Genomic DNA, 12,065 nt, shown 5'->3' on the forward strand with positions numbered 1-12,065 from the left:
CTCCCACAGTCCAAAGATGTGCAGGTTAGGTGGATTGGCCATGATAAATTCCCCCTTAGTATCCAGCGGTTAGGTAGGGTTACAGGGTTAGGGCGGGAATTGGGCCAATGTAAGATGCTCTTTTGCAGGGTCAGTTCAGACTCGATGGACTGAATAGGCTTCTTCTGCACTATAGGAATTCTATGGTTCTCTGATTCTATGATAGGGGGAATTGGGTGAGGGGAGAGGTATAGGATGGGCTGTTGGGTGAGGGGAGAGGTATAGGACGGGCTGTTGGGTGAGGGGAGAGGGCTAGGAGGAGTAGATGGTGAAGGAATGGGAAGCTGTGGAGAGGGAGAGGGGGAAGGGATGGTGGGTGATGGGGATGTGGATGAGGGGAGAGGGGGTTAGGGGATGGGAGTGAAGGAATGGGAGAGTGGATAGGGAGGGGAGGGTGTGCACCTGCTCTCCTACTCCGACCTTCTTTTAAGTGTTACATCGGGTAGATGGGACATTGAAAGGGGGAGAATTTGCAAGGAAGAAACTCCAAACAAATCTGTCAGAGCAGCTGGTTCTAGTGTAATAGTGACTAGAAGCAGGAAATGTGTTCAGCACCAGTACCCTGAGTGGATAGGAGAGAGAACATGTCAATAATAATGTGATTGGTCTGACACCAAAGAGATGTTTCTGGTCAGAATCTCCAAAACATTAATTCAAATTTCAAAACATGCAAAACTTTACACCCCAACTATTGTCAATCTATGCATTTTCTGATCCCATAAATACAGAAATTAAAGTTCCACATATTTAAAAAGTGAGGATAGCAGAGTTGCTGTCAGATTTCCAAAATGTTGTGTGAAATCTATATAATCTCATCAGTACAGAAGGAGATTTGTCCCATTTGAATCAGCACCGATCCTCTGAAAGATCACCCCCACCTAGGCCCATTCCTCTGCCCTATCCCCGTAACCTTGCACATTGATCATGGCCAATCCACCTAACCTGCACACCTTTGGACTGTGGGAGGAAACCGGAGCACCTGGAGGAAACCCACACAGACATGGGGAGAACGTGCAAACTCCACACAGCCACCCAAGGTCGGAATTAATCCGGGTCTCTGGCGCTGTGATGCAGCAGTGCTAACCACTGTACCATCGTGCCACCGCCATATGGAATATTACATATCAAAATTAATTCAGAACATCTCCAACTGAAGTTGGGGCAGCACAGTAGCACAGTGGTTAGCACTGTTGCTTCACAGCACCAGGGACCCGGATTCGATTCCCGGCTTGGGTCACTGTCTGTGCGGAGTCTGAACGTTCTCCCTGTGTCTGCGTGGGTTTCCTCTGGGTGCTCTTGTTTCCTCCCACAAGTCCCGAAACACGTGCTGTTAGGTAATTTGGACATTCTGAATTCTCCCTATGTGTACCCGAACAGGCGCCGGAGTGTGGTGACTAGGGGATTTTCACAGTAACTTCATTGCAGTGTTAATGTAAGCCTACTTGTGACAATAAAGATTATTATTATTATGAATTCCCACCAACAATGGGAAATCCATTGACAATTCCATGGAAACGAGTTTGGTGGTAGGGTTGGGAATTTTTCCTTCAATAATATGTTTTATGTTTTAACATGTAGCTACTTGCCTGCAATGCTGTAAGAATCCAGTTACCGTGGCATTTATCTCGCAAGAGTTCTGTTGGAACTTCACTATAATTAACAATAATAAATTGTTTTATTGACCAGTGGGCTCTGATTTCTTTTTAGTGGTGGTCAGAAACGGCGAATATCTCTGGCAGCTGCTCTGCTCCAGGAGCCGCCGCTCCTCTTATTGGACGAACCAACTGTGGGAGTGGATCCCATATTACGAGCCAGGTATTAATTCTGGGCCAGATTGTCCAGCCTATACCCAGAACTTTTACTGAGAAGCCAAAAGGCAGTTTTCTCCAATTTGTCTTGTATAAGTTTTTGGGAGAAATTGAAACCATTTGTAGCAAATTACATCTTAACGCTGCCTGTTGCAAATGGCTTTGTTTGGAGTCTAGTTAATGTGTTTGTCAGCTGTTGTACTCCGCCCTCTCTGGGACACCCATTAAAACTCCCTCCCATTGGGTCAGTACGACTGGAGCTGTCTGTGTACCTGGGAAGTAACCTGTGCTGCAGAAAGGAGGAAGGTGTCATCCCTATGACAGATAGTTGCTTGGTAACAGATTCCAAATAGCCCCTAAAAATATTCAGTTTAATAGGAATTTGAAATGTTTACACCAACAACAAAAACAACGCCCATTTATATAGTTACTTTAACAAAGCTAAATGCTCAAGAAGCTTTACAGGAACAATTTTCAAACAACATTTGACACCAAGCAAACATATGGTCCAGGATGTTGCCCGCTATCTATCAGCATTGACATTATGATGCTGGACTTGTTAATAGCTTCACATATCTAAGTTCCACAATCACCAGCAATCTGTCACTTGATGCTGAAATCAACACACACATTGCAAAAGCTGCAGCTGTTATAAACTGAGTGAGAGAGTGTGGAACAACAGCAATCTGACTGAGAACACCAAATTAAGTCTGTATCCTCATTGTCCTCCTCAACATCAGGAAAACCAAGACAACATGTGCCAAGCAGGAGAAACAGCTGACCAGTTTCCACCTTTGTTGTCTCAGGTGTCTCCTCAGCATCTGTTGGCAGGATATGGTCACTAGCTCAGAGTCCTGGAGCATGTGAATGCCATCAGCATACGCTCATTGTTAAACCAATGGTTTCTGTGCTGGCTCAGTCACATTCATTGAATGGATGACAGCTGTATACCCAAAACAACCTGTATTCAGTCACGACCTCCTGGGCATCCATATTTCCACTGCAAGGATGCCTGCAAGTGAGATATGAAAATGACGCTGACAATAGGGAGACAATCACCAATGGCCATGACCTCTGGAGGCTGTTTGGAATGGCATTGGAAGAGGCGAGCAGAAATGGAAATCTCAGCTGGCTGAGGAGAGGCCCAGAAAAAACAGGCCAGTGACTCGTGCACCTTCTCAGCCACTGTCTTGCTCTGCAGTGACTGCGGCAGAGATTGTCATGGCAGAGTGGCTCTGCCACGTCACGCCAGGCAATGCTTAACAGAGTTAATGATGATGGTATAATCCATCTTACAAGAAGAAAGTTTGCTTCCCTTTCTCTGCTCCTGTACTTACTGAGAACCTGTTACATCTCTAATCCTTTCCCATTCTCATGAAAGATCATTGACCAGAAACATTGGGCGGAATTCTTCTTTCCGGTGGCTAAGTGCCGATGTCAATGGAGAATCGCGGGTGGTTCACGACAGGAAAATTGGCGTGACACCTCACCAGTTCTGGTTCCGGTGAGGGGCTAGCACCGGCGTTGTGTGAACCACCCGCGGAGAACGGCCGGGCCCCAGGCTGCGCATGCGCAGAGCTGACAGCCTGATCCGGTTGCGCCGGAAATGATGGTGCCGGCCATGCTCTAACCCTAACCCGCGCACCCCAACCGCACTGTCCATCCCCCACCACTCTCCCCAGTCCTAACAGAAGAGTGTGGCGTCGCTGGACACAGTCTGCAGCCGACATGCCGAGTTCCCGACTGCTGAGACCGCACGTGACCCACGCCGTCGAGAACCCAGCCCATCGGGGTGGAGCGTCGCAGGTGGGCTGGCTGATGACGCGCCAATGGCCTTGCAACTGCGCAAGGCCGGATGACGCCGGTTTGGAGGGGGCAGAGCATTGCAAACCGGCTCGTGACCCGGATCCGGCGTTGGAATCCACTCTCCGCCTGATTGCAGATTCCGATTTCTGCTTCGGGTTAGGGAGAATCCCACCCATAACTGTTTCTTTCTCCATCGATGCTGCTTCACCTGCTGAGTGTTTCTGAGACTTTCTGTTTTTATTTCAGGTTTGCAGTTTCTGCAACATTTTGCTCTTTTTTTTGTTTATTTACTAAGGGCAATTTAGCATGGCCAATCCACCTAACCTGCACATCTTTGGACTGTGGGAGGAAACCGGAGCACCCGGAGGAAACCCACGCACACACTGGGAGAACATGCAGACTCCGCACAGACAGTGACCCAAGCTGGGAATCGAACCTGGGACCCTGGCGCTGTGAAGCAACTGTGCTAACCACTGTGCTACCGTGCCGCCCTATTTACTCTTGTATTTTTTAAATTTGGATTAGATTGTAACATATATTGAAATATCTAAATTGGAATTCAGCTTTCCTCGTGCCTTCACAGTAGTGTGCAAATTCTTCATTGGACATTCTGACTTCTTGATTTCTGGGTTTAACATCTCAGTTCTGTCTGATTTCATTCTCTATTTTAAAGTCTCCTCCTCAGCATTAATATTCCACTGTGAGTAGGTGTTGAATTGTGATCAACACTCAGTGCAAAGAGCTAATAAATAAAACACGTTGTCACTTAGAAGGGGGTAGCTGTTAAAATAGATGAGCTGAATCTGAAACCCAGTCAGGAATAGAATTGGATGAGTCAGCATCTGGCGAACTGCCACACAGCACTTACACTTAAAACAGGAATAAAGCAGAACCATATTGTGTAGAATAAAATAGAATATTTTATGCTAAAACTAGAGGGACGATGAGGAGAATTTATTTTAAGCAGTGAGTTGTGATCAGGGATGGGTTGCTTCAAAGGCAGTGGAAACAGATTCAATATTAATTTTCAATGGGGAACCGGATAAATACATGAAGAGGGTAATTTGCAGGGGTTGTGGGACAGAGCAGCAGGAGTGGGATTGTAAGAATTCCCCCTCTTTATTTCTGTGGTTCCCATTTCATGATATTTTGGTCTGTGGACCCATAATCGGGATGTGCCTTTCAGCAGAAGACTCAAAAGTTGAAGCAGCCTGCTTGTCAAGACATTGGGCTGGATTGTCCGTTTGGGAGACTAAGTCCCCACTCCGGCGTGAAAACGGTGGTGTTTTACGCCAGGACAACTGGCGCAAAACGGCCACCGATTTGCCGTTTTGCTGGGGGCTAGCAGGGAGGCAGCATAGAGCTCCCAGCTCTAGTTGCCGATACGGCCCTGAGCATTTCCGGGTCCGTGGCCGCGCATGCGCATGGTAGTGGCCTGCAGCGGCTGCGCCGTGCTTCATGGCGGACTCAGCCCGCGGACCCGGATCACAAAAATAGTACCGCCCTTCAGCCGCTCCCGGACCACCTGCCCACAGTGCCCCAGTCCCGAATGAAGCCCCCCTGCCCGCGGATCGTCTCTCCCTCGATTGTGGCGGCGCTGGACTGAGTCCACAGCCGCCATGCTAAGTTCACGACGGGTGAGACAACACCTGTTCCATGCCGTCGGGCACTCGACCGGTCGGGGACGGTGCATCGCGGGGCGAGCCTCAGGCAATGGCCTGAGGCTGTGGGTATGTGGCGCGGCACACTCCTAGAGAACACCGCTTTTCAGGGGGCGGAGCATCGCTAAAGCAGAGCCCCCCCCCCCGCCCCCGATTTTGGCATCATCGGGGATTCTCCGCCCCCTCGCCAAACGCGATTTCGGCATCGGGGAGTGGCGAATTCAGCCCACTGTATTCCCAGGATTTGTATTTCACCCGGGGCCGGTGAGGGGATGTCCAGGGAGGCACTATCTGGCAGGTCGAGTGGTGCGTGTGGCCGGCGCCATGTTGTACGGCGTGACTGCTGCAGGTTGTCACCGTGTGCATGCGCGGCCGCGGACCCGACAATTCTTCGGTCGTTTATTTTGTGAAGGCTGGGTGTTTTACGTGGTGCGGCTGCTGGCCCCCTCACTGATCGGAGGATCGTGCCGGTGCCTCGTGGATTTTTTTGTCATAAAACTAGACACTTCCTCTGGACAAAGCCTCAAAATCGGAGAATTCAGCCCCAGATTCCTCGATAATGAGTGGAGCTTAAGAACCAGGTTTGGAGGAAGTCAGTTTGAGTAGTTAACTGGCAACTGTCATAATATACACCAGTATATCATGGTGCAGACACACACACTGATGGACACACAGCAAGACCAATCAACACACGCAACACCGCAGCTAATCACCAGTTAGAGCACACTCACTATAAAGACAGGGGGCATCAGTTTTCCCGCTCATTCGGGATGCAGCCTCTCAGAAGGACAGAGCTTACAGCTTACAGCACAGATCTTCACCATGTGCTGAGTGCATAGACTGGTTAGGATAGGCATAGGTCTTTAGTTTAATCTAACATTGTGTTGATCCACAGTGAAAGTATGTTCAACAGTTTCTATCTTAATAAAATAGTGTTGTTCTATTTTAAGTGTTGGTGGCCTGTATGTGTTCCATGGATCCAAAGCACGCAACACATCAGCAACCAGTGGGTTGACCAAGGACCTTGTTCTACCTGACAACGGTCAGTGATTGGTTCCTGCATGATGCTTTCTGTGAGAACTGGGCAGAGGCGTTTAGACCTTTGAAGTGAAAGGAACGTTCTGTCTCTCTATAAAATAAAAGCAAATTACTGCGGATGCTGGAATCTGAAACGAAAGAGAAAATGCTGGAAAATCTCAGCAGGTCTGGCAGCGTCTGTAGGGAGAGAAAAGCGCTAACGTTTCGTGTCCAATTACTCTTTTTGTCAACTTTGACAGTCATCGGACTCGAAACGTTAGCTCTTTTCGCTCCTGACAGATGCTGCCAGACCTGCTGAGATTTTCCAGCATTTTCTCTTTCGGCTCGGTCTCTCTCTCTCTCTCTCTCTCCTGTTTGCTGAAATGAAAGACCTGCTGCGGGATTCTCCGTCGGCGGGATCCTCCGCCGTGCTGGCAGTGCACCCACGCACATGCGTTTCCCGACAGCGTGGGGCAGTCCACATTGGGAAACCCTATTGGCCATCAAGAACGGAGAACCCCGCCCCTTATCTATAAGCAGTGAGTGCCTGGCACATCCTTTGCTGTGAACATGGAATGGTGCTGAGTCTGCAGAGAAGGTAGACAACTCTCCAAGAAAACCATCTCAAGCCTACCAGTTGATGTTGTGAGTTGTCATTTTTGGTGTTGGTATCTTTTGCCAAACTGCTGTAGCACTGGTCATTGTGGTGATGAACGCCAGCCCACAGGGGGCGTAACTATTCCCCACAATAGGTTGATATTAACTACACTGTGAAACCTTCAATATAATCTTTATTGAGTAGGTGGTTCAAATTCCCATCCCTATTTCTGGGATTTTGACATAGTTGAAGAAATCTCACTGCTTTCACCGGCTGAGGTGATTTAATTGATGAGCAATCCAGATCCCATCACACAATGTGCTCGGACAGTCACTGTTGGCACACAGGTTTTGCAGAAAACTGGCAGTGTATTGAGGAATAATAGGTGCCAGAATTTAGGAAAGGAGAGAACTCCTTTAAAACATCATTATTTCCCCAGTTAGGAATGGACGAGACTTACTGTAGAAATTGGATCCTGGAATTTCGAATTGAAAATGCTGTCTCTAATAGTTCAGTTGTTCATTATCAAGTATGAAGAAATGTTACAAATTATAAATGGATGTACTTGGCAGAATTATTAACTTTTCCCTTTTATGTTTGGAGGATCTGGCAACATCTGATAAATGTGGTAAAAGATCGAAAGGCATCAGTGATCATAACAACTCATTATATTGAGGAAGCAAGCCAAGCAAACATGGTAGGATTTGTCTTTCTCACTTTTTGACAATGTGCTTTTGTTTATGTGAAGATTTAATTAGAATTGCCCAAACATATAACTGAATAAACTTATTCCATATATATATATATATATATATATACTGAAAAGTGTGTATGTGTGTGAGGGAGATCTGGGACAGCTGTGCAGAAATTTCTTAGAAATTGTTCATTTCTAAGCAGACAATGGGGGCTTTACCGGCCATGTCCCAAAAGCCCCCCCAAAATCTTCACCTCCTCCCCTCCCCCCCCCCCCCCCCCCCCCCCCCCCCCCCCCACTCCGACTCAAACCACTCGAATAATTCTTCATTCTTTTATATTCCTTTTCCCAATCTCTTCTCCAATCGCATTGAATCCCCAGAATTTCTAACTAATTTGGACAGGGGGAGCATCGGGTGTTGCTCGATGCCGATGACCTCTTGCTGTATGTATCAGATCCGTTGGAGAGCATGGGAAGGATTATGGGCCTGTTGAGGAGGTTTGGAGGGTTCTCAGGATACAAGCTGAATGTAGGGAAAAGCGAGGTACTCCCGGTGAATGAGCTGGCACAGCAGGCTAATTTAGGGGGGATGCCATTTACGGTAGCGAGGGATAGGTTTAGGTACTTGGGGATTCAGGTGGCGAGGGAATGGACGGGGCTCCATAAGTGGAACTTATTTTAAAATAAATATTTTATTGAAAATATTTGGTCAACCAACACAGTACATTGTGCATCCTTTACACAATATTATAACAACACAAATAACAATGACCTATTTTATAAACAAAAAATGAATAAATAATAAATAACAAAAATGAAAACTAACCCTAATTGGCAACTGCCTTATCACAAGTAACACTCTCCAAAAATATAATTTAACAGTCCAATATATAATTATCTGTCGCAACGACCTATACATATTATACAGTATATATTAACAACCCTGAGAGTCCTTCTGGTCCCCCCCCCCCCCCCCCTCCAGATCCTGGGCTGCTGTTGCTGCCTTCTTTTTTCCATTCCATCTATCTTTCTGCGAGGTATTCGACGAACGGTTGCCACCGCCTGGTGAACCCTTGAGCCGACCCCCTTAGAACGAACTTAATCCGCTCTAGCTTTATAAACCCTGCCATGTCATTTATCCAGGTCTCCACCCCCGGGGGCTTGGCTTCTTTCCACATTAGCAATATCCTGCGCCGGGCTACTAGGGACGCAAAGGCCAAAACATCGGCCTCTGTCGCCTCCTGCACTCCCGGCTCTTCTGCAACCCCAAATATAGCCAACCCCCAGCTTGGTTCGACCCGGACCCCCACTACTTTTGAAAGCACCTTTGTCACCCCCATCCAAAACCCCTGTAGTGCCGGGCATGACCAAAACATATGGGTATGATTCGCTGGGCTTCTCGAGCACCTCGCACACCTATCCTCCACCCCAAAAAATTTACTGAGCCGTGCTCCAGTCATATGCGCCCTGTGTAATACCTTAAACTGAATCAGGCTTAGCCTGGCACACGAGGACGACGAGTTTACCCTGCTTAGGGCATCTGCCCACAGCCCCTCCTCGATTTCCTCCCCCAGCTCTTCTTCCCATTTCCCTTTTAGTTCATCTACCATAGTCTCCCCTTCGTCCCTCATTTCCCTATATATATCTGACACCTTACCATCCCCCACCCATGTCGTTGAGATCACTCTGTCCTGCACCTCTTGTGTCGGGAGCTGCGGGAATTCCCTCACCTGTTGCCTCGCAAAAGCCCTCAGTTGCATATACCTGAATGCATTCCCTTGGGGCAACCCATATTTCTCGGTCAGCGCTCCCAGACTCGCGAACTTCCCATCCACAAACAGATCTTTCAGTTGCGTTATTCCTGCTCTTTGCCACATTCCATATCCCCCATCCATTCCCCCCGGGGCAAACCTATGGTTGTTTCTTATCGGGGACCCCCCCAAGGCTCCAGTCTTTCCCCTATGCCGTCTCCACTGTCCCAAAATCTTCAGTGTAGCCACCACCACCGGGCTTGTGGTGTAGTTCCTCGGTGAGAACGGCAATGGGGCTGTCACCATAGCCTGTAGGCTAGTCCCCCTACAGGACGCCCTCTCTAATCTCTTCCACGCCGCTCCCTCCTCCTCTCCCATCCACTTACTCACCATTGAAATATTAGCGGCCCAATAATACTCACTTAGGCTCGGTAGTGCCAGCCCCCCCCTATCCCTGCTACGCTGTAAGAATCCCTTCCTCACTCTCGGGGTCTTCCCGGCCCACACAAAACCCATGATGCTCTTTTCAATCCTTTTTAAAAAAGCCTTCGTGATCACCACCTGGAGGCACTGAAACACAAAGAGGAATCTCGGGAGGACCACCATCTTAACCGCCTGCACCCTCCCTGCCAGTGACAGGGATACCATATCCCATCTCTTGAAATCCTCCTCCATTTGTTCCACCAACCACGTTAAATTTAACCTATGCAATGTGCCCCAGTTCTTGGCTATTTGGATCCCCAGGTAACGAAAGTCCCTTGTTACCTTCCTCAACGGTAGGTCCTCTATTTCTCTACTCTGCTCCCCTGGATGCACCACAAACAACTCACTTTTCCCCATGTTCAATTTATACCCTGAAAAATCCCCAAACTCCCCAAGTATCCGCATTATTTCTGGCATCCCCTCCGCCGGGTCTGCCACGTATAGTAGCAAATCGTCCGCATACAAAGATACCCGGTGTTCTTCTGCTCCTCTAAGTACTCCCCTCCACTTCTTGGAACCCCTCAACGCTATCGCCAGGGGCTCAATCGCCAGTGCAAACAATAATGGGGACAGAGGGCATCCCTGCCTTGTCCCTCTATGGAGCCGAAAATATGCAGATCCCCGTCCATTCGTGACCACGCTCGCCATCGGGGCCCTATACAACAGCTGCACCCATCTAACATACCCCTCTCCAAAACCAAATCTCCTCAACACCTCCCACAAATAATCCCACTCCACTCTATCAAATGCTTTCTCGGCATCCATCGCCACTACTATCTCCGTTTCCCCCTCTGGTGGGGCCATCATCATTACCCTTAACAGCCTCAGTATATTCGTGTTCAGCTGTCTCCCCTTCACAAACCCAGTTTGGTCCTCGTGGACCACCCCCGGGACACATTCCTCTATTCTCATTGCCATTACCTTGGCCAGGATCTTGGCATCTACATTTAGGAGGGAAATAGGTCTATAGGACCCGCATTGTAGCGGGTCCTTTTCCTTCTTTAAGAGAAGCGATATCGTTGCTTCAGACATAGTCGGGGGCAGTTGTCCCCTTTCCTTTGCCTCATTAAAGGTCCTCGTCAATACCGGGGCGAGCAAGTCCACATATTTTCTATAGAATTCGACTGGGAATCCATCCGGTCCCGGGGCCTTTCCCGCCTGCATGCTCCTAATTCCTTTCACCACTTCTTCTACCTCGATCTGTGCTCCCAGTCCCACCCTTTCCTGCTCTTCCACCTTGGGGAATTCCAGCCGATCCAAGAAGCCCATCATTCTCTCCCTCCCATCCGGGGGTTGAGCTTCATATAAATTTTTATAAAATGTCTTGAACACTCCATTCACTCTCTCCGCTCCCCGCTCCATCTCTCCTTCCTCATCCCTCACTCCCCCTATTTCCCTCGCTGCTCCCCTTTTCCTCAATTGGTGTGCCAGCAACCTGCTCGCCTTCTCCCCATATTCGTACTGTACACCCTGTGTCTTCCTTCATTGTGCCTCTGCAGTGCCCGTAGTCAGCAAGTCAAATTCTACATGTAGCCTTTGCCTTTCCCTGTACAGTCCCTCCTCCGGTGCTTCCGCATATTGTCTGTCCACCCTCAAAAGTTCTTGCAGCAACCGCTCCCGTTCCTTACACTCCTGCTTCCCTTTATGTGCCCTTATTGATATCAGCTCCCCTCTAACCACCGCCTTCAGCGCCTCCCAGACCACTCCCACCTGGACCTCCCCATTATCATTGAGTTCCAAGTACTTTTCAATGCACCCCCTCACCCTTAGACACACACCCTCATCTGCCATTAGTCCCATGTCCATTCTCCAGGGTGGGCGCCCTCCTGTTTCCTCCCCTATCTCCAAGTCTACCCAGTGTGGAGCGTGATCCGAAATGGCTATAGCCGTATACTCCGTTCCCCTCACCTTCGGGATCAACGCCCTTCCCAGCACAAAAGTCTATTCGCGAGTAGACTTTATGGACATAGGAGAAAAACGAGAACTCCTTACTCCTAGGTCTGCTAAATCTCCACGGGTCTACACCTCCCATCTGCTCCATAAAATCTTTAAGTACCTTGGCTGCTGCCGGCCTCCTTCCAGTCCTGGACTTCGACCTATCCAGCCCTGGTTCCAACACCGTATTAAAATCTCCCCCCATTATCAGCTTTCCCATCTCTAGGTCCGGAATGCGTCCTAGCATCCGCCTCATAAAATTGGCATCATCCC

General features: G+C 48.7%; 1 protein-coding gene across 1 annotated transcript in view; it reads left to right on the forward strand.

Annotated features, from left to right (window-relative positions):
- The window catches only part of abch1 (ATP-binding cassette, sub-family H, member 1), an 88,169-nt gene that overhangs the window by 18,004 nt on the left and 58,100 nt on the right, over positions 1-12,065 (forward strand). Inside the window, exons 5-6 of the mRNA XM_072507123.1 lie at positions 1,747-1,854; positions 7,533-7,626. Of these exons, the coding sequence (XP_072363224.1) occupies positions 1,747-1,854; positions 7,533-7,626 (202 nt within the window). The remainder of the gene's footprint in view (positions 1-1,746; positions 1,855-7,532; positions 7,627-12,065) is intronic.

This window comes from Scyliorhinus torazame, chromosome 1, assembly GCF_047496885.1.
Source record: "Scyliorhinus torazame isolate Kashiwa2021f chromosome 1, sScyTor2.1, whole genome shotgun sequence".
NCBI classification, from domain to species: Eukaryota; Metazoa; Chordata; class Chondrichthyes; order Carcharhiniformes; family Scyliorhinidae; genus Scyliorhinus; species Scyliorhinus torazame.